At 38.6% G+C, this 22,981-nt stretch overlaps 2 protein-coding genes across 4 annotated transcripts; both read left to right on the top strand.

Annotated features, from left to right (window-relative positions):
- Window positions 1-2,732: 2,732 nt before the first annotated feature.
- Window positions 2,733-7,703, top strand: LOC131793970 (enoyl-CoA hydratase domain-containing protein 3, mitochondrial). 3 transcript variants are annotated; one of them, XM_059111465.2, is made up of 9 exons: window positions 2,733-2,802; window positions 3,178-3,278; window positions 3,567-3,702; window positions 4,064-4,135; window positions 4,554-4,587; window positions 5,186-5,270; window positions 5,902-6,011; window positions 6,291-6,456; window positions 7,012-7,703. In XM_059111465.2, the coding sequence occupies exons 1-9, from the start codon at window positions 2,749-2,751 to the stop codon at window positions 7,112-7,114; spliced, it is 861 nt and encodes a 286-aa protein (XP_058967448.2). In that variant the 5' UTR covers window positions 2,733-2,748; the 3' UTR covers window positions 7,115-7,703. The 3 variants fall into 3 exon arrangements, with proteins under 3 accessions (XP_058967448.2, XP_066023231.1, XP_066023230.1); XM_066167133.1 differs by having other exon boundaries at window positions 2,757-2,802; window positions 3,101-3,278; XM_066167134.1 differs by lacking the exon at window positions 3,178-3,278 and having other exon boundaries at window positions 2,745-2,802.
- A 4,188-nt stretch (window positions 7,704-11,891) lies between these two features.
- LOC136280970 (uncharacterized) lies at window positions 11,892-22,653 on the top strand. The gene is given in 12 exon segments (XM_066166983.1): window positions 11,892-12,050; window positions 12,941-13,011; window positions 13,376-13,483; window positions 14,135-14,305; window positions 14,782-14,997; window positions 15,245-15,487; window positions 16,297-16,533; window positions 16,858-18,560; window positions 18,868-18,976; window positions 18,979-20,310; window positions 21,005-21,337; window positions 21,715-22,653. Coding segments are annotated over 10 exon segments (4,647 nt in total). The 5' UTR covers window positions 11,892-12,050; window positions 12,941-13,011; window positions 13,376-13,476; the 3' UTR covers window positions 22,011-22,653.
- The last annotated feature ends 328 nt before the right edge of the window (window positions 22,654-22,981 follow it).

The following is a 22,981-nucleotide window of genomic DNA, read 5'->3' as shown; positions in this document are numbered from 1 at the left end:
TAAAAAAGGAGGTGGAATTTTTACAATTACACAACAAACGAATCGAACTTAACGACCTAACATGGGGAAGAGAAAGAAATTGAGTCATATATATCATTGACAACATCACGTCAAAACTGACCAATCATATTACAAGTTTGGTAATATTATAAATGTGACCGATCATATTAACGAATTGAGTCATATATATCATTGACAACATCACGTCAAAACTGACCAATCATATTACAAGTTTGGTCATATTACAAATGTGACCGATCATATTACAAGTATTTCCAGTGTTAGCCCTTCGTCAAAGCGAATGCCTAACGAAGGGCTAATAAAGGGCTAACCCTAGAAACGACAGCTTTGAAACTCCTTACGGTGGCCAATTTCCGTTATCAACTAAATTACCCTGTAACACCCAATTTATACGAGTCAAATGTAAAAAAGAAGTTATTAAAAAACGTTTAAATGTGGTTAAATGAGAATATCTCATATAAACTTCCTTCGAAGATGATAAAAATCAACCCAAGGATACCTTTCGATATGAATATAACCAATTTCCAAAAAACATGGTATGGGCCAACTAAACTACACAGCGAGTAAAGTTCACAACGTTTCAACAGTTTTATTCGCTTGAACATCACGTAGCAGATGAATGACAATCTAGATTCTCTTTCATTTGGATTCATTTGGTGAAGGGCTACAGAATTTCCCCAAAAATGCAATAAACTTTCACAAAGCAGACGAGTGGTACTTACCCAGAATAAGAATAATTGATAGGACTTTAAACATTTTTCCCTTGAGCATACCCACGCAAGATCCAATTTCGACAAGCATTAGTTAAAAACCCGTTGACGTGCTTGCATAACAATTTTCTTCACTTTGCCAATGTCTCTTCTAATAAAGGTTGTCAGTTTTAACATGGAACTGAGCAAATAACGTCAAAAAGCAACGATGCTTCGACCGCTCAACGGTCATTGCCAAGTTACAGGATAAAATAATTATCATGCCCCTAGGTAATCAATTGTAAAACTGTTAATTGATACTGACGTAAAACTCCAAAATATTTACGTAGAAAAAAATAGGAGAAAACTGCGGCAATAATGAAAAAAAAAAACACTACAATATTAAATGTAGTAGCTTCACCCAAAACAATGTGTATCCTTGGTTTTTTATGGAGCCAGAACGTGACAGGATTTCCTCAAAAAACAATAAACTTACACAAAGCAGACGAGTGGTATTAACTCAGAGTAAAAATTGTTAAAAAGATTTGGAACATTTTACCCTTTAGGATACCCACGCCGGGAATAATTTCGGCAAGCCTAAGTTAAAATCCTTGTGATGCGCTTGTCGAAACAATTATCTTTCCTTTACCAATATCTCTTGGCTGATTGACTTTACATGTAAGAAACAAAAAACAAAATCATTTGTGCGGTGGCACATGGTATGAGGCAACTACACAGCGAGTAAAGTTCACAGCGTTTCAACAGTTTGATTCGTTTGAACATCATGTAGCAGATGAATGACAATCTAGATTCTCTTTCATTTGGATTCATTTAATGACGGGCTACAGAATTTCCCCAAAAAAGCAATAGACTTTCACAAAGCAGACGCGTGGTACTTACCCAGAATAAGAAGTATTGATAGGACTTTGAACATTTTTCCCTTGAGGATAACCACGCCGGATCCAATTTCGACAAGCCTTAATTAAAAACTAGTTGACGCACCTGTGGAACAATAATCTTCACTTTACCAATGTCTTTTCGCCGATTGACTTTACATGAGAAAGTTATCTTAGAATCAAACAATTTTTAGAAACGGATTTCACTATAAAAGTTGTTGCACTATGTTGCAATACATTGTCACCTTCGCACTCGCACAACACGTACAACTATGCAATTATCATAAGCACGAACACCGCACTTTGTTTGATTTCGTAGTAAATAATATACATGAAAAAATTACTTCTGATTGGTTAAGATGAATGCAGTTTTAAGGTAATTCAAAGCGGAAGAGAGTTACTTCAGTACATTCTGATTGGTCAATAGTCAAAGAAACTCACAGATAGCCTATCAAATGCGAGTCTTGGATGTCGCAAGATTTGGATACGCCAAAAATTTGCCACCGAACCAATGGCCGGCGTTCTCAGCTGAAAACAGCAGCTGAAAAACAGCTCTAACAACGACCACCCGTCGACGCGTTTGCGTAACAATTTTCTTCACTTTGCCAATGTCTCTTCGAATAAAGGTTGTCTGTTTTAACATGGAACTGAGCAAATAACGTTAAAAAGCAACGATGCTTCGACCGTTCAACGGTCATTTCCAAGTTACAGGATAAAATAATTATCATATCCCTTGGTAATCAATTGAGCCGTCCCAGTTCACCTCGGAGATGGCAATTTTGTGAATTTTGCTGAGTATTCTGTTGAATGCTTGGCTGCTGTCACATGTTCCACCATTCCTTGCAGAAAATATGAATACGGATCTTACCTTGCGCGGTCCTGAATTTTATGAAAATTTGTTTAAAAATAAATTAGACTTACTTCTTTTCGAAACTATACCAAGACCGTTAACAGAACAGCTTTACCGGCCCGTTAAGGTACCGGCACCTTCGAGAAATGGCCCCGAGGTCCTTTTCCTTCCCAGCCCTAGTCCCACGCAACAATTTCACCTGACTATATCAGAATATCCGCCATCTTCTCCGTGTGGACATACTATGAGGCTTACATGACACTCATTATAAGTTGTCTTTGACACGAACAAAATGTTGCAATCGGTCTGTAGACGTGTTCCTTTTAAGAGATCTCTGACTGCCCAGGTAATTATATCTGTTCTAGACCGCACTTCATAGGAGTGCTTCTCATAAACATGCCCTTCGTGCGTCTGTCCTCCGAGAGATCATAGTTCTGAACCAATCAAAATACAATGTACAATTCAGCGTATAATATAGCCCCTTGTAGATAGTTAGTTAGCTGAGTATTCTAAAATTGTGCTGTTAAGAAAAATATAAAATGAGAACATAAATCTGTTATTTTGTAGAATCTTGTAGATAGTAAACTAAATAAATTTGATTACTTGCCATTGATTTCTATGCATGATTGTTAATTTGTTTTTAGCCGTCATCAGCTGTCACGCAATAAAAATCTTAAGCTTATAATTTGACTTTTGATATGACTCTCTGGCTGCTCTTCAGTTAAGCAAGAGGTTTCTGAGTCAAACAAAAGATGAGAGTCTCACGATATGCAGTCAAGAAGATGGCATAAGGAGAATTTTACTAAACAATCCAAAACGAAGGTAGAGCACTAACTCATAATTGTTACTGTGACAATCACTTTGAGGCTGCAGAATTCGTGTTACTTTCTTACACACTTTGCCAAGTCATATGGAACCATTGAATGAGTGGTAATAACTATACAAAGTCCTTCAATCATTACCCTAAAACTAGAGGAATGAAACTCATGAGTGCTTGCACGTGAAAGAAACTGTTTGTTTGGCTGGGAACATTGTGCGGATGCTGAAGCCATGTGAAAAATTGTTATTAATTTATTACTATTAATAATAGTGTGCCTTTTTTCCCTTCAGGAATGCGGCCCTTTCCTTGAAAATGCTGGATGCAATTAAGTCAAACCTACTTCAAAATGTAGACTCTGAACTTAGAGTTATTGTCTTGTCTGCAAATGGAGGTGTTTTTTCCTCTGGACATGACCTTAAAGAACTGGTAAGGCCACAGTCCTTGTAGCAAAATGACTAGGTCGCTGAGCTGTGTTGGTTTGGCAGAGGACTTGAAGTTGGTGATCAATGGTATATAAACTGCTTTGGTGCGCTTTAAAAAGCTAAATTTGCTTCTTAGGTTCTTTTACCATCAACAATTTGTAGTTGATCATCACCTTACAAGTTCTTTTGGTGTTAAAAAAATGTTCATTTAAGTTATGTTTTGCAGGAGCAGGCTACCCTTTCAAAAAATTTTTAAGACAATTATCACTACAAACCTAGTCCTCAGAGGTAGTTTTAAAATATTCAAACTGGCCTGCAAAGTGTATTGAGCACTGAATGAGAATTTTTTCTATTACAAATTGCAGACAGAAGAAGAAGGAACTGACCATCATGCCCAAATCTTTCATCGTTGCACTGAAGTCATGACACTTGTTCAGGTGTGTAATTTAATGTACTCAGTTTTTTCTTTTATTCCCTAAACCTCTAAGAGTGACTAACATCTAATTTTTCCTTACAATATCACCCCTTAATCTCACATTAACATCACAAGTGTAAAGGAAATGATTGCCAACCAAAGAAACTCTTGATTGTCAAACAAATTCTCTTTATCAGTACCTTAGGAAATGAACAGAGAACAGTATGGAGAATATGCATATTGAGGTTGGGAAGAAAAGGTTGATCTACTATATATATACCTGATAGCATCAATTGTTACTAAATTTCTGTCATTTCTGTAGTAACACACAGAGAAATTGTTGAAGATTTACTGAAAAGAAAACAAAAATAATTAGTTTAGAACCTCTAAACAATAAAACACAAATTTATTTTTTTTTAAATTTAATTCAAATATTTCAGGATATTTCTGTTCCTGTCATAGCACAAGTGAATGGTAGGTATAGGAATTCACATGAATGCTAGTGCATTTTGACATCTATGGGTAGGAATATTGGCGAGAAAGTTTTTGTTTCCTAGTCAATGTGCTCTCTTTATTTTTTGCATAATTCTTTGGTGATTGCTTACAGTATAGGAAGGGCCATGGGTTCAGAGCCACTTTAACCCTTTAACTCCCAAGAATCCATTAGTAATTCTCCCTACAGTCTGACATACAATTTATGTTATGTTAGTTTGGAGAATTTAAAATTGGATCAACCAACAATGCCCTAATTGATATATTTCTTTATTCTCATTACTTGTCTGCTTTCTATAGTGCTGATAGTGTAAGGAGAAATTCTGTCTTGGTCACCAGTGGGACTTAAAGGGTTAAATCATCAAAACAATAAGGTTGCTCTGAACCAACTGTATAGTGCTCCGTATGAGTAAGAGGAACCTTACAGAATTGTGGTTGATTATACCAAGAAAATGGTTGATTAACTAAAGAAAAAATAAATGCATATATGCCTCCATGGTCATTAATCTTTTCGCTCTGCAGCTTTCACAGAGTAGTTTTTTGTAATTTATTGAAGGTTCATTTTTTATATAATTTACAGGACTTGCAACTGCCACAGGATGCCAATTAGTAGCCAGTTGTGATATTGCAGTGGCCTCCTCTAATTCACAATTTGCTACACCAGGGTGAGTATGCACAGAAAAACAAGACTTCAAGGAGAAGAGACACTTTGTACAATATAGAAAATTGTAGAAAAATTGTAGAAAACACCACTTGTTCATGAAATAAACAGTATGGCTGCCAATCATTTTTGTAGGTTAGCCAAACATTTTATGGCGTGAAGCCAGATACATTAAAAAATTAAAATTAAAAAAAAAAGGAGCATTATGTAATTATATTTTATGAAAATTCTTAATAATAGACTACAAACACTAAGAAATATAATTATTACAACCTGTTACTTGACCTATTTGAAGACAGGTCACTAAATTTGAAATGTCCAATATAGTTTTATACTCACCATGATAACCAAAATGGTCACAGCTTGGAGTGTATTCCATAAACTATCTGAATACTTCAATTTGCTTGAGATGCCTTCATGATCAAGGAAAACCAAGAACTGCATGCAAAGGCTACAAGACTATGTCTACATTGTCCATCTTCATCTATTAACCTACATCGCTTGTACATGAAATCAGCATGAATAACAAGGCTTGCAGAAATCTCATAAGTCTAAGAATTCATAGTTTTTGAAAGCCTTTATAAATCATTACATTGTTTTATTTTGTTGTTTGGTTGTTGTTTTTCACTTTTTAGTGTCAACATTGGGTTATTTTGTTCTACTCCTGGAGTTGCTTTGGCTCGTGCTGTACCCAGACAAGTGGCATTAGAAATGTTATTTACTGGCAACCCTATTAGTGCAGATGGTAAAGACATTTTTCCTGGCTAGAGATATTTTAGGATTTTTAAGTGACAGTTGTATCTCTATTTAGTTCTTCTTCACTTGGTGTATCGAGAGAGAAGACTTAGGATAACATGGTTTAGATCCCTGCGATGTGAACCTTTTCCTCCCCCTTATGCCTACCCCCCCTTCAGTAAGAACGTATCTATTTTGCGGCTGACGGCTAGTCGCACCAACAGCTCAGTCTACTGATGGAATGCTGGATCATATCATAACCATATTGTGTTATTTTCCAATTTAACAGATGCTCTTAAGTCTGGCCTCCTTAGCAAGGTTGTACCTGAGGAAAAACTAGAAGAAGAAGTCAATGCGATTGCTACAAAGATTGCTTCATTAAGTCAGCCTGTTGTAGCTATGAGAAAGTCATGTTTCTACTCACAAACCATGAGAGGACGGGATCAAGCTTATGTGTGAGTTTTAGCTAAGAATGACAGAAATCTCAAAATTTCACGCGAAAATGTGGTGCTTGGCTAGTTGAAACTAATTTTTAGGGTTATTTAGCTACGAGGCCCATTAAGATATGTAATACTTACATTTTGAACGTCTATAATCTATTTATGTTGCTTCAACTTCATTGAATAATTCCAGTTTAGAGCGCCTCTCAAATGAGTTTTGTCAAAACGAAACCATGTATTTCCAATTGCCAACGAGAACAAAGGAAAATATCACCATAAGCCGATAAGATCTCGAATTGAAAGCGAGTCGCTTCCGAAGAGCGGGAAAACGCAAATGAACAAGACGTCAATCGCTTAAGATTTGTATCTTGTTAGAGTAGGGATTAACACTAACTTACTACACCAAATGATCAAGTGTAGAGGAGCGCTTTCCATTTTACTGTCTAGAACCAAAAGTTAAGTAATCTTAAAAGGTGAAAATGACCTTATTGAGGCTTAAAACGGAATTTAGAGTCATAGCTTATTTTTTTTCCTATATTCACGTAGCTGATAATTTTTGTTGCTTTTCAGAGAGGCGGAGGCCGTGATGGTTGAGAACCTGAAGCTTCGTGATGGGCAGGAAGGAATCAAGGCTTTTCTTCAAAAAAAGAAGCCATCTTGGACACACAACTGACTGTCAGCTGTAGTTCGTGTCTACACAATATTCAATTGCGTTGGTTTCGATTTACTTCACTACGCTCTGTGATTGGTTAAAAAAAACTCACGCCATTCTCTTAACCAATCAGATGTAAAACCTAAATCAATCGGTGCCCGGTCACTCACGTTTCCCGCGCTTCGGGCAATGTTTGAACTCTATAATCTCATTCACTTTTTGTGATATGTCTCTTGTTCTGTTTGGCCGTTGGTATAATTGGGAAAAAACAAGGTAGGGGTTGTTCGTCAGTCCAGTGTTATACTTCAGCAGTCCAAAGAAAAAGGTACTTTATCCTCCCGGAGGAGAATTTTAATTGTTTGTTCACGTGAATTGACCTTCAAAGTATTACATTTGCGCACACGATTATTTATTTAAACTAATGTACCGTTTTTGCATATAACATTTAAAAACAAACTCAACGGATACAACGCACTAAATTGATGATGGCATGAGTCATGTCGAAACATGTCTACAAAAGATTTTTCTCGTGAATTTGAAATTTGTTTTAAGAATAATAATTATTAATAAAATGCAATAATACAAATAAATTCCGAAATTCAAACCTGAACTCGCAGATGTGCAACATAGGTTTCTCATAGCTGAGCACTTGCAATTATCCAGGAATTGCCAGAAAGGTGTAATCATAACTTAAGAAGGAAGTTTTTCCACGCAATAACAAGTGCATACAACGTTGACAAAAGGGAAACCTAAGTTTTCGCCACGACGTAAAATCCACGAAAAGCAATGGTTAAAATAACTCTTTCAATTGAGAGGATTTACCTTCTTCGTCAGTAACAGCACTTTCTTATTTCCCTACCCACTCTGCGAGTTAAATATACCTGTCCCTTCCAAAAAGGTTGAGCATCTTCAAACAGTCGTCAACAAGACTCTCTTCTGCCCAACGACTAATCTTTCTCGTCGTGATGTCACAAACTAGAAATTTGCGCGCGCTTGTATTAACAAATAAAATTCATAATTGATTTCTGACGTCAACGAGAGGATATCTCCCAACCTCTTTCCCAAGGTCCTCTCCTCATGCCTCGACTCAGTGGTAAAAGCAAGTTCAATAATCGTTGGGAAATGCATATATATAGTCAAATAGATCATTTAGTCGACATGAAGAAAAGTCGAGCAAACCAAAAACATCACAGAATTTCTGGTCCTATTTACAACTACTAGTTTCAGTAGTGTTCTTAGCTGCGAGGATCTTCTAATTTCATCTCTCCACCGCAGTGTAAATATGTGAATTTTCATATATCTAAATTACATCACAGAATGTTAAAGAGGAAGTAGAGGGGTATTTCTGCTACACTTGACTTCTGCAGCGACTGAACTTGACCTCTTCCAAAATGATTTTAGCGCGGACGTGTTAGCTGGAAGAGAAGATTAAGTAACATTCGCTAAAGCAGAGAGAAGGACGTGTACATGTAGGCACAAACTGAAGAGAGATTTTTGAAAACTGGTTTTAACGTTTTCATTTAGTAGTCAAACCCATTCAAAACCAAGTTTAGGATACCAAGTATAGTAAATGTAGTAAGGCTCTTCTTTATAAGTTTATAAGAAGGCTCTATGAAATGAAATAACACAAGGTGACCCTGTTAGCTTCGAGAACGTGCCTCATCTGTTGTGACCACGTGAACATGCTGCTTTTACTTCCTGGTAATGAGTAAATATAAATGAGAGGCGATTTCGTTCAAGACAAGGAACAAGATTAGTTTCGAAAAGATACAGCGAAGACTAAGGAAGGATTCTCCCCTCGATTGAACGAGTTTAAACATGGTAAGAATTTTTTTTTCCATAATTAACTTATACGCCTCTTTTTCCAAACCTTCTAAAAAATTTTCCGAATTTTACGGAAAGTGCAGATGCCATTCATTTGCTGCTAAGCCATAAAAGCAGGCTTATTGTTCGACATCTTCGCAAATATAGCATTAATATCATCTGATGTGCTTTAGCTTTTTCTTTCAGGGTTGTTCAATGATCATAACAGCTGTTGCTTTTCTTCTTTGCCTTTCATATTCAAGTGCATCACCGGTGAGTTTTACAAATTGTGAGCGATTAAGAATTCTGTTGCATTTTGATAGTGACTCTGGTGGAAATCCGCCAGCGTAACAGTTCTTTGTTTTTACTGAGATTTTTAAACGATTTCCCGGTTTGAGTAATATCCCTAAGCTAAACCTTTCAGAGAAAAGTTTTGTAAGAGTGAACGCACAGTCGTTCTTAGACATAGACGATAGAGGATGGTGACTGAGCATGCTTAATTACACCTTTTTATAACTCAAAGATTGATTTGGACTTCAGGCACAAATTGCGTGTCATAAAAATTTGCAACAGAAGCCAGGGAAAGCTGATTACACTGATGAAGACATTTCCGTATTTTAGATCTGAATCGCCCTTACGATCTATGATTCTCCTCCTGTTTGCATTGCCCTTTTTGGCTTTTTATCTCAATGACCCTCTGAAATACATAGCTCTTTCTTGTTCTCTTTCAAAAACCCTTTTTTTGCTTCTGCAAGTGATATTGGTTTTTTCACCTCGCCACTCAACTACATTTAGACATTTTTGAAATTCTAATTTTTATGGAGTACCTTAATGAATGTTTCTATTTTTGCGCTGATTTAGTTGCTTGGTATGGAAATAAGAGTTACGTGATTTATTCGTTAAATTATCACAGTTCTAATAATAGTAAACACTTCTTCCAAGGCTTTTATTCCAAAAAGCCAGTGACAATAGAATTTCTAGCTTGAAAAATCCTGAAAGTATACATTGCGAAAAAGTTCAGGGCGCACGGTTCTTACATTCACCAATCCCAGCACGGCCACTGTCTAATAATAGCCATGATAAGACTTTTAAAAAATTTGTCTACATTTACTGACTAAGATTCGATGGATGAGTTCTTTCTTACTCCTTCCTGCCATTCGCAAAGCCTTTGTAACATAACACAGCATGCTTTTACTTAACAGAGGCTATCACAGAACCCTATATATCTAATAAGTAACCCGGTAGACATTGTTGTTTCCTTCATTTCTAACAGCCAGAGGCTTTCCTGGATTAAAGCTTTGCGGCGGAGGAATGCCAACTAATTGCTGGGCCCATGAGTGGAAATATCGATGCTCCTTTAATAACTACTGGTTAAATTGCAAAGTCAACCTTAGCGGGCCTAAATTGGACTGTCCTGTTTATCGTCACTTTTATTATGGCAGTCTGAGATGCTGTTACGTTAAGTGCCCTTAGATAATTGTGTTAGGACGTTGTACAATTTTGTTATTTTACTTAAAATAATCAAGTTTCGACACAATACTCAATTCCTTAAATTGTATTTTATCTATGTTTCAGTTTGTTATCATCCCAAGTTAAAAAAACAAGCCTGAGTGGCTTTGGAAAAGGATAAAGTAGAATAGTATAATATAATAGAATAGTAGAATATATGATCTTAGCGCCATGTATCGCCTCTCCATCCATTTTAAATATGTAGGCCGACCATGAAAGCCCACAAACTATCGCTGTGCATCTTCATATTGTGTTGTAGTAAACGGATTGAAATTAAAATTGTGCACGATTGAAAACTTGTTTACTGGTTTTTCTTTGCGCTTTTTTCGACTTCGTTTTCAATATCTATTCTATATGGAGAGATGTCAGTTCCAATTTTTGCATTTTTTATGATGTCAGAGTCTCCATATAACAGAAAGGATAGGTTGAAAAAATCTGGACTCTAGGTTCATCTCGGTTGCAGTTGCAGTTTATTTATGCGTCTTTTTCTTTTTTATTTATTTAACACCGCTCGTAACCGTTTGTGGAAAAAATATAATTTTAAAACTATGCTTCGATTTAATTCTTTCTTCTTTGAGGAAACATTACAAAATGCAACAACCGGGTAAGGGTGGGACAAGCCTTTTTTTAGGATATCCACTCCAGACCCCTCTCTATTCAGAGTAAGCAGCGCATCCCTAGAAAAGGCTGCTTGGTGGCCTGGGTAAGCCGAATGATCAAATGATGTTGTTGTCTCTGTTAACAAGCAAGCGACCACGTTACGCCAGACCACCTACATGCAGAGTTATAACTGCGACTTCAGTACCATCCAGCACCTGTCGTTTTCGTCATGCTCCATCGCTGTAGGTCTTTCCTTCCCGCCTGCGCTCCGTACGTTTAAAGTGAGGACCAGCTCGCGCGCGCCAATCCCACTCTTTAGGCCCAGGGAAGATTTAGAGTGGCTTGACAGGCTGAGACGGCTGTAAGATCCGTATGGTTGTAGTTTTTACATCAGAGGTGGTTTCCCCCATCTTCTGGCTTAAGAGCCCGCTGTCGGAAGAATAATGTCTATTTACCCATAGCTGGAGCACGGTCTCTCTGTCATGTCCTTGAACCTAGGGTCATTGCACGACTGAACTGTCCATTACACCTGGTTCGGGACTCGTTATTCACTGGAAAGCCAACTTACTCAGAGCTAACCTTCACTGAAAGCCTTTCACTATCCGCCACCTGTGACCCGCTAGGTTTGGGATGGTCGCCACGGATTTGCTCAGAGTCCCTGTCTTAGTCTAATGCTTTTAAAATAAATGTATATTGTTTGATTTCCACAGTCCTGGTGTGTTATCCAATATAATTTTCCTGAATTTCCCGGTTCAGCGCTGTCTGTTTCTCTAGAACTTTGCTGAAATAAACCAAAAAAATAAAGATTGCGTTACATATGTCACGTTACCTAATTTACATCAAGCCTCGCTTTGACTATCACTTCTCAGAAAGAAAGCGGAAGTGTTGTCCTCAATCTTCGAGGAAGGGATACCTAGCTTTCAATCGGCTGTAAGATTTGTTTTGCTGTCTTCCTCAGTTCTTTCGATTGGCAAATTAATTACAGATTCGATTGTTTTCTCGGAAAGGGAGGTTTCAATCTGGATGGATGCCCAGCGCTGCTGAGGTAAGCGATTTGATATATCGCATAAACATAGAACATATAAACAGAATTTCGCCATTGCTTGACCGGATTACACCAAAGTTTACAGCGTTTTGCTGGATTTATGCTTGTATCTCCGTACAGAAACTATATATACATATATTCTTAATAATTCATTGCTTCTTGTTAGATTTTTCATATCGTTGAGCTTCAATCGTTATGATTTATTCCCTGCTTCTCGCACAACGGGAATAAGTGGCAACGTTTTCGATGCACGCCACGTTTCGGTTGTTCATACGATTTGTTCAAATAAATAAACTTAACGATCAAGAGATCATTTGGTTAAGTTTACATTCGGTTGATAACCATAATTTGTGCGTAGAAATCAAAGTTTAAGCTCCCTGACTCGAAACTTTCATCTGAAAGAAAGGAGAAGTAGAATTATCTGTGTACTCGTTGCTGCATTTAGTTCTTCACTCATACATGAATGCATGTTCCGAGCCCTTATACCGTTAAATATCTCTGTTTGAAGCCCGCGAAATATTAACAGAATCTACCGTGAGGGTACTTAACTTAAGGTCGGAAAGGCTTCAGTGGAGATTATTTCGAAAGGAACAACTCTAAATTTCAATAGTTTTGATACACTCCTTGAATAACATGACATGAAATACTATTTCTTTTCCTTTGATGCAATTCCGTATTGATGAGGGCTTATATTTTCGACTACAGTAAGTAATTTTTGTCAGTCCAGGAGATTAAGCTCGACAGGTTTATGGTTAATGGTGTAATTTTTCCAAATGAATTTTTTATAAAATGAAGTTCATTGAAAGGGAAAACAGTCGAGACGGGAGTAACCTAAGGGAAAACCCCTTCAAATGATCTCATCTTGTCAGTCATTTTTAATATATTCACAGAGACTCACGTTGCGCTTAAAAACGTCAGGAACATGGAAATTTCCCGGAACATTCCGTAACATCAATAACATGTAAGAAGTATGAGATAAATACCTATAACTAATTAATTCAGCGACTGAAAAAGGGAAATGAACTAATCAATTGATTGGTGGCTAAATAAGTTAAAGAAAAACAAATGTAGAGATAAAATCGTATTAACTCGGAATTTGCATACAACAAAAAAGCAAACGACTTCAATGAGTGAAGTTTGTTTGTTGATATGTTTAGAGAGAGGTTTTTGCTTTTTCGTTTGTCGATGGGAAGTGTATCCATCACTGAGGGAAAATAAACCCCCTCCCCTCTATGAGACATTTTTATTTTGTCATAACATACAAATCTTTAGTACGCAGGTTTGTGGAAAGCAAATCTATACAGCATATACATATATATTTCCAGTTTTAGATATTTCATTGAATGGTCCTTCTCACACCCTGAAGACGAACAGGCTGACACACCAGGAATAGCAACAGTACAGCCTAGGATCCGAGGAATCCAGGATGGAAGGTAAGTTGTTATCCACAACAAGAACTAATATAAGTAGCGGTCCAAATATTTGCTATTTTAAGCACTGTTTAGCATAAGCCTCTGACTTAGTACAGATTATTCAAATGATGGCTTGATGCCTAAAGTTTTTCTTGGAAACGGAATGGAACAAATACCTAATGAGAACACAAATGATGGTAAATTGTAAGCCAGGTCATCGAAAGAGCCTTTTTTTTTTCATTGAACCATCTCTCTCTTATTCATTAGCGTACCGAACGCTTTTGACAATGCTAATCCTAGAAGTGTTTAGAAACTTTGTCACGCATGAAACCCAATAACCTGAATGGCCCTTCTCACCATAGAGTCTCTGTAGCTTAGTGGTAGAGCATCAGAGCAGAGAAACTTTAGGGCTTGAGCTGTGATTCCTCGTGAGGGACCCTGTTTTTTTTTCGTCGCATGCTCGTGACTAGTAGAATAAGATATTTCTTTACCTACTTAATAAATGCTTGACGAGTTTTGACTATTTACCCGACATGAAAGGTTAAAACTGTAACAAACCTATACCAATTTTGGTCGATTACTTTAATGTGCCTGTACTAATATCAGAAACTCGAACAAAATCGAGCGATTACCTTACATGTACTTCCTTAACGATGTCATTTCTTCTTAAAGAAAATGACAAAAGCAAGAGCTCCCCGGAAAATGATCAAGAGAAGGACAAAGAAAGTGCTAACTCGACAGACGAGAAGCGTCTTCAGGGTAACTCTTTCGCATACCGGTCTGAACGAGACACATGGCAGGTGGTTGGGCGAGGTCAGCGTTCCATATCACAGAGGGAAGTCAGTAAGAATTACACTTCTTGATTGAAGTCAGACGGCAGTTTTTTTTCAAGACTTTTTCATGGCCAAATATGGCTCAGTAGGGGCTAATTAAGCCCCAGTTCTCGTTGCAGTCACATTGCTTTGTGTGCGCGTCCATGCACTTTTGAACGCTAAGGCAACGGTTTTGGTGATAATTCGGAGATTGATAGCCAGATAATCGAACTGAGTTACACTTGACCTTAAAATTCAGTTCTTTTGATCCACATTACCAAAATTCTGACTTCTGCGTCCTAAAAGCTGCTTTTGCACCAAAACTTTTCTTTATTTGATATTTAATTCATGTCGCATACAGCTTGAAGCTTATAGCACAGTCAAAAAACTTGCTCTTGCCCTCATGAAGGACCAAGCCTAAAACGTTTGCCACCAATTAAAACATGACAACTTTTCAGCTTCATTCATTCCCCTTAATAAAATTATTATGTTGTATTTCACCACAAGAGCAAAGAGGTGGAGGCTGTAGAAAGATGAATGCAAAGGGGACGCCTCGTGGAAAACCTTCCCCAAGAGTTCAGACACATCGACCAGATACTCAACAGAGGGATGGTAATAAGGGGGCGTTTTCAGCGCGTGGCGACCGCGGCCGAGGGAGTAGGGGAAAAAGAGGACAGGGTTTGGGTGCTTTTCGAGGAGGACATCAAGGGAGAGGAGCTCGAGGTAGGACACCATGCTGCCATTGTTAATTTCTGAGTGAAACATATTATCGTCACACTAGACATTTTCATCACAGCTTCGAGCGCTGGGTTGGGTTGATTTGATGAGTTTTTGGTCTAGACTCTGCCGGGTGGGGCCATCCCACTACGAACTCATTCTTGGGAAAAGAAATTCCTTTAGGTAAAACAAAAAAAAACATGCTTATGTCTTTCCATCTGTTTTAACTTTTTTCAATGTTGTTTTGTTACAGGGCCTGGTCATCAAGCCGGCGCAGTGCCACATCAACGCCCAGATCCAGTTTCTTTAGGATTTACGCAGCCAGATATCAAATACGAATGGAACAAGTTGTATATTCTGGGCCTACATTTCAGGTCAACACGAGATGCTGTGAACAATTACATAGAACGAATCAGTGGTTATGATGTTAAGAACGTGGACATGTTCAAACCTAATGGAAAAGCAATAGTAACGCTAAACACTGACAGAATTGCAGGTAAGTGGTAATAACTGCTTTCCTACAGCCCCGGTTTATTCTGATCATATTCACTCCTTTCAAGCTTTGGGCAGGTTCAAACACTTCCTTGTGGGTAGGCAATCGTAGATTGTGCCAGTAAATGTAGCATATTATTCTAATAGGATCGCCCGATTTGTTTGCACATAATGTTCAAAATTATGTTAGTTTTTTAAAATTATGCTACTTTTTCTTTAAGAACACTTTTCAAAAAAAGAAACAATAATAATTTCAAATTATATATACATATATTCTTAATAAAGCATGATATCCTCGTGATCTTGCTCTGATAAAACACAACTTACTACGGTACTTCATTCCAGACTAGACACGGAGACTAGATGTGTCAAAGTGTGCGATGTTGATATCACATTAGATATGTTCTGATGATGTCAAAAAATACTAAATGTGATACAACCGTTCTAGCATATCGGATGGTAGTTCTTCTTCCCGTATCTGAAAGTGGTTCGATGCCATCTGGTTGCCTGAGAAAACGGGAACTGCACAAATTATGCTCGTTTTCCAAATATGCCAAAAATTATGTAAGCACAATCTATAGTGGCCTACTTGTAAGGGAGAGGGGGATCGGGTCACGTCGAGGAACGACACTTTTACTGAATCAAACTAGATGAGAAATATAGGTTAATTACCTTGATTTCCCATGAGGACCGGCCGAGCATGCCCTTATTCAGGTTGGGCTTTTTGAAAAACTATTCCTTGCAATGAGTTTCTTTCCTTAGCAGTCTTTGATTTGAAAGTAACTCGTGGAAACTTACGGCGATTTTTTTCAGATTTTGCAAAGATTGTTCAAGAATCGAAGAGAAGGCCGCTTGAAGGTGTAACCGTCTCAATTGAAAGAGCTCCTGAATGTAAAAGCATCTTTGTGAGCGGATTTTCTGAAAATACAACAAAAGAACAAGTGGAAGAGTACTTTGATGCTTTGAGTTCATTAGAAGATGTTGTATTCAGTCCATGGGATGAGAAGGGAAAAGAGAAGAGAGCGATTGTATACTTCAAAGAAAAGAAAGGTAAGTCTCCCGTATATATTTTTTCTTAAGTATTTTTCTTAATAAGTACGTATTTTAATAGCTGTGAAAATGTTCATGTCTCCCCGTTATTGTTATTGAACAACTATCCCTTTGGCCTTTAAGGGCACCAATGATTTTCTCTGGCCTCAACATTTCGAACAAAATGATAGCTGCGTGGAGTGCTGTAACATCGTACTTTCTGTCCTCGTTAGGTTTAATTTGCTTACAGTGTATTCCCAATAGTATCACTGCCGCAGAAAAGTGCTGAAATTTTTTTGTAGGCCTAGACCATTTAATTCTATAAAAATTTTTCTTCCTTTTCAGGTGTGAAAAAATGTACGAAGACAGATCACTTCATAGATGGAAAAGCTTTACATGTTGAGGCTTTCTTTCCTTTTATGGGCACACTGCTACCTGTCAACGAACCGTCAAAATCATCACGTCCTACTTCGGGTGAAGTAAGAGGATCGTGGCAGCCCCAGTTCTACAAGGCTGTCGATAAAGACATCGGGGAGTTTTTGATGAAGTCCAACCAAGAGGCCAAATTAAGAGGGCTTCTTCATTCGAGTGAACATGCTTGTGTAAGGTGGACAAACGAAGAGGGATATCTGCTAATAAAATATGACACCTCAGGCAAAAGAGTTGACAAGGAGTTTGACGAGGAAGCATGGAAAAAGAGATGTTTCGATATAATTGACCAATACATCGACGGTTGCACGACAAAAGAACTTTCAGTAGACACAGAGGTTTGGGAGGCAGTGGTTGATCAGTTGCCAAAACTGGAAAAACTTCTTCCGAAGTTCACAGCGCAAGTGAAGCTAATGACGTTGTCTCACTCCGTAAAGTTGATTTGCCAGAAGTCAAACATGCCAGAGTTTGCTGACATCCTCGAAAGACGTTTGAAGGACATCAAACAGGAGGAACTCGAGAAAAAGCTAGATCAGAAGACGCTCACCGACATATCCACTGAAAAGTTACAACTCCTTCAAAATTGTGGGATTGAGAACATTTTGAAGGAGGAGTTTAATCAAGATATTCAACTTAAGATTGACTTGAGTAACAAGAACCTTCTAATTAAAACTCCCAAAGGACACATGCCATCCGTCATGACCTACCTTCGACAGCGTTTGGACGAAATTGGTCAAAACGCAATATCGCAGCCCCCGGAAATTTTAGAAATCTTGAAGACAAAAGTCGGGAAACGAAAGATGACGCAGGAACTTCCTGATGGATGTGCTTTTAATGTCGATGAAAAAAGCAAAAAAGTAATCCTCCTTGGGAGAACACTTACTCAAACGTGTGCAGGAAGAGAAAAGGCAGAGACTGTTCTGTTAGATGACCGTAGTCTCAAGGTAACGCAGGCTGATAATGACCTCATGCTTTCACCAAAGTGGGATGAGCTTTGTAAGAAGTTAGTAAAACGCCTGACGATCCGTCAAAAACGCGAATTGACTTGCATTGCCGTCTTTGGGTTCAAAAACGACGTTGAAGAGGCTGTAAAGAAAATGAGAGACTTTCGTAATGAAAAAAAATCAACCGAAGGTGAATTCAGGCTCGATTCTCCCATCAATCGAAAGTTCTTCACCGACTACTACAAGGAAGAACTTCAGAAAATTGAGGAAGAACTCGCCCCTTGTGCGGTGAAGATTTCTTTGGATGAAAGCGGTAATCGAATTAAGTATTCTGGAACAGACGACGGCGTAAAGGATGCTGAAGAACGGTTATATATTCTGCTTGACCAAATCAAAGAAAAGAGTCTCTCTATTCAAACACCTGGCATGAGAAACTTCTTGGCCCAAGATGTGGGAAAAAGCTTTGTTGACACCGTGGAGCGAGAAAACAAGTGTATCATCAGGATTGCGGAGGAAATTGAGGAAGAAGTTGAGGACGAAATGGAAGGAAGTGACGGTGATGAGCTTTCGAACACTTGCAGCAGAGGCGAGGAGGAGCTTGATGATGCTGACACATTTTTGACTAACGAGGGCAAAAAGGTGATCTGGAAGAGTGGAAATATCGAGGAAGAGCAGGTGGGTAGTCTCATAGATATAAATGTATCAAACAATAAAAGTTTACGTCTTCAGTTGATTCAAATGGACAGCTATCATCGTAGGTACATTAGTGAAATGAAGTTGTCAAGTTTAACCCTTTCTCGTACTACTGATAACTAAAACCTCTCAATGTTTTCATTTGGAGTGGGCCACTGAGTAAGTATCTCAATAGATCCGAAAGGAACTATGTCTTTTTTTCATTTCCATTTTTACCTTCTCCAAATAAAGACATAGATATGCACTCGATGAAGCCTGCAACTTAATGTTTAAACATACTTTGCTACAGGCAGACGTCTTGGTGTGCTCTGTGGGATCGAAATTTAATCTTACGGTCGGTGCAATTGCCAATGCCATTAGCAAAGCTGCAGGTCCGGAGCTGCAAGGGGAGTTAAGACAGAAGACAATCCAGATTCTCCCTTGGAGGAAATAAGATTTGTCGTGTTTAGCGGTGATCAGAAAGGAATAGGAACGTTCGAAGAACAATTTGAAGAGTTTAAGAAGGAAAAAAGACCTGACGTGAAACCTCGAAAGCCACAGGTTCGCCGAAGCAAACTTAAACCTGTTCCACCTGACTTTAAATGCAAAGAGATTCAAATCGGCGAGCTATCGTTGAAGGTGTTGAAAGGAGACATAACCCAGGATAGATCAGATGCCATATGTAACGTAGTAACTCAAGATCTGAAAATGAATAGTGGAACCCTAAGCAGCGCTATCCTTGCAGCAAGTGGAAACACTGTAGAAGACGAGTTACAGTCAAAGGCACCTCAGGTCCCAGGAGATACCGTGACTACTTCAGGCGGCTGCTTGTCTGCAATGCACATCATTCATATGGTTGTGGGACCAGGAACGAAGAAACATCTTCAAACTTGCGTGGAGAAGGCGCTCAAAGAAGTGGATTCTGTGGGTTTGAGGTCAGTGTCCATTCCAGCAGTTGGTAGCGGAGGACTAGGACATACAGCTGAGCAATCGGCAGAGGTGGTTTTTGGGGCAATCCGTGCATGCACCGTGAAACCATTTAATTCCATTCGTGAGGTCAGAGTAGTTGTTTTTGATATTTCTATCATTGGTGCGTACTTAGCAGAGCTGGAAGCAATCCAAAAAGAAGCCTCGGAATCCTCTTCATGTGCTGAAGAAGAAGATGATCTCACCTATCACGAAACAGGTGCAGAATCTTCCACTGAGGAATTAAGAAGAAAACATCGTCGCCAGAAGATCATCTTTCACGGCCGCCTGGAGTCTTTTGATGCGTTTGATACTGCCTTGAAAGAAGGGGTAATGAAAGCTTGCGGTGATCCTCGTGTAATCAAGCACGAAGTGATCGGTCGTCTTTCCAAAGGAAGTATGCGAGAGCTGAAGAAAATGTCTCGTATGCGAGATGTAAAATTGGATCAACCAGAACCTGGGACTATAATATTGCAAGGGCTCCCGAAAGATGTAATGGAAATCAACTCAGAACTATCAAATGTGATCCAAGAGCACGTGGAAAGGGAGCATAAGCAGGAGCTGGCGGAGCAGATGTCGAAAACTGTGCAATGGTACCTGGTCAATACAGGAGGAAAACTCGTTCCTTTCGACAAGATGACCAACAATGAGATAGAATCAGCCTGTAAAGCAAAGAAACCATCCCTTCTATTCACGCATCAGAACTTGAAGGCTGAAATCAATTTCGGAAATGAAGAGGTAACGTTCCTAAGAACCGGAGCAATCAAAAGGGTCCTGCGCAGAGATGGTAAGCACAGTAAAATAAACGTTAATTTTTTCCTGTCATCATCATTTTAGATGTGCAAATGAAAGTCGTTCAATTTTTTTTATGTTTAGAATGCATAGCATAATTCTTTCAGGAAGTCTCCGCCTTTGTGAAAGTAGTCGTTCTGGTACAGAAAGCAATCTATTTTCTACGGTAATCCTCAAGAGCTCATCTTTCAAAAGCTGCTTACAGGCATCTCGAGTACTGATCTCTAGAGTTGTTTAACCTTCAAATTCTGCTATTTGTTTTTCAAGCGTAGTTAATCTGGCCAGCTTGTCATAAACAAACTAATTGTCAGAGCTACGCCAGTATTCGCAGGTAGTCAGACTGAACAAAATCGTACAAAGGAGTGAGAATCCTCCAGTCATAGTTTACCTGATTTGAATCCCTCTCTGCGCATTTAAGTCAAGCTACGTTAAGTACTTCTTTTCTTACCTGTTTTAAGGCCAATGTCACATTATTTTTAAAATCAATATGATTGGCTAGAGTCTTCCGGCACAATTTACAGATCAAGTGTCTTATTCAATTTTACCCAAATGACTGTGCGTCCCGCGACAAATCGAAAACAGAGCGTTTGGAAACTGATTTCGTGGTGAACAAAATTTCTCTTGGGAGAGGGGATTGTAATGCAAGTTGTCGGCCGCAATGAGACTGTTATATTTTTTTTTAAAACCAGTGCTGCCTCTTCCTGATGAATGGGATCCCCAGCCTCGAGATGTCAATGGAAAGGAAGAGACACTACATCTGGTCAGCCTTGAGAAGGACTCCAAAGAGTATAAAAAGGTCCAAGAGAAGTTCCTCCAAACGATGAGTGGTAAGGCGGTAATAACAAACATTGAGCGCATTCAAAATCCATCGATGCATAATTCCTATATGGTGAGGAAGCAAATTATGGATGCAAAGAATGGAACCATCGACAACGAACTGGAACTTTTCCATGGGACAAAGGCAGAAAGCATCAAAGCGATCAATGTTCAGGGATTTGATAGGAGTTTATGTGGTGCGAACGGTACGTATATGATGGGAACAAATTTTCTCCATTTTGAAAACTCATCGGCGCAAGACGCCAAGCCGATACTATGTTTGCATGGTAAAGGTGTGGTTGTATTGATACCTAGTAGCGCAGTTGGATGACGCGTTTTCTGTATTCATAAATTCACTCCCTGTGATGGTAACACCAATGGCAATTCAAAAAAGGTGATCATTTAACTAGGTTCGTCAGTTCTGTGTTGAACAGAGCGAAAGTATTGCAGGGTTTCGCACGAATAAAATGTCAAGTCATTGTTATCAACCGATATAAAAACTCATCGAAAGCCATATCTTTTGACCTCATGATCCATTGCTGCCAACAATTTGCTGTTAATATTTTGATTCACCTTTTTACAGGTAACGCTTATGGCGATGGTGTTTACTTCGCAAAAGATGCTTCCTATTCCAAAACATACTCAAAACCAGGCCCAAATGGTGATTGCTTCATGTATCTAGCCAGAGTTTTGGTTGGAAAATACACCGTGGGCGAGCAAGGGTGGAAAAAACCTCCCCCCAAGGACCTCAGCAAGCCAGAGATACTCTTCGACTCGCTGGTAAACAGAGAGGAAAATCCAACCATTTTCGTGGTTTTCAACGATTTCCATGTGTACCCTACATACTTAATAAGTTTTAAGACATGGGAATTATCTTGATGGGAATTATCTAGCAAACACTTTTTTTCATGAAATAGACCGTCCTTTAATTCAGGGAATAACCAGCGTGGGATGTTTCTCAATCACGAGTTAAGGCGTGTTACTTTACAACCCATAGAGTCATCTACGGTCGTAAGTCCAAATTTTTTCGGTTTGATGGGTTACTACTACCATTTTGTATAATTATGGGGCTACGCTCTGCGAGCTCCGCTATAAATAGATAGATAGATGACCTTTTTTATACACGATAATATTTTAAGCTACAAGCTTGTGGGATCGCATGAAGAAAAGGGAAAATTACATGTTATGTTAATACAACTTGAATTTAAAAATAGACAATTATATATATTATAACTTATAAGTAAAAAGCGGTATGTATAAGGCGAGCAGTTTAAGTGGAAAGTGTGTCAAATTTGAATTCCCTGGCAGGCGTTTTTTTCAGATCATCGGGACTCGAGCGTCCAACTTCTTGTTCATAGTAGCAAACAGTGTTCCATAACACAGCGCCCCGATATTTAAGCGAGTCTTTCATGTATCTTGTTTGGAACTTGGGTGCTTTTAAAAGGTCGCTCCCCTCAGAGAGTAACCATTTGAGCGACATTTAAGGATGTTTTCATACAGTGCGTCGGGAAGAGTGGCATTATAGCCTTTGTGAAAAAGCTTGAAGATGTCTAATTTATAATACCAAGAAAGTGTAGGCCACTAGTCGTGTCTAGCTAAGCATGTCAAATGATGTCATATCTTTAGGTAGATTAAATCTAATTCTTGCTGCCCTGCGGTGTACTCTCTCTATTGAACCTGATATATCAGAATTACTACAAGATCCTAACAGAACTAAAGCATATTTTACAGAAGTCAAAATTACTTTAAAATAAAATTATTTCCATGCGGCCCTTACGAGAAATTTTCAGTTTGCCCTTTTTGGTTTTCCATTACCTGCGGTACCCAGCTGAGTTTCTGGTCAGCTGTAA

Source organism: Pocillopora verrucosa, chromosome 5 (assembly GCF_036669915.1).
Source record: "Pocillopora verrucosa isolate sample1 chromosome 5, ASM3666991v2, whole genome shotgun sequence".
NCBI lineage: Eukaryota > Metazoa > Cnidaria > Anthozoa > Scleractinia > Pocilloporidae > Pocillopora > Pocillopora verrucosa.
Note: the sequence above shows the minus strand (reverse complement) of the source record. Positions and strands in the feature narration are given on the sequence as shown.

Excerpts from the sequence above, each read along its gene's own strand:
- LOC131793970 (XM_059111465.2), top strand. The coding sequence starts at position 2,749 with ATGTTGCAATCGGTCTGTAGACGTGTTCCTTTTAAGAGATCTCTGACT. Across the intron at positions 4,136-4,553 it reads AAGTCATGACACTTGTTCAG|GATATTTCTGTTCCTGTCAT; the intron begins GTGTGTAATTTA and ends CAAATATTTCAG. Across the intron at positions 5,271-5,901 it reads TCACAATTTGCTACACCAGG|TGTCAACATTGGGTTATTTT; the intron begins GTGAGTATGCAC and ends TTCACTTTTTAG.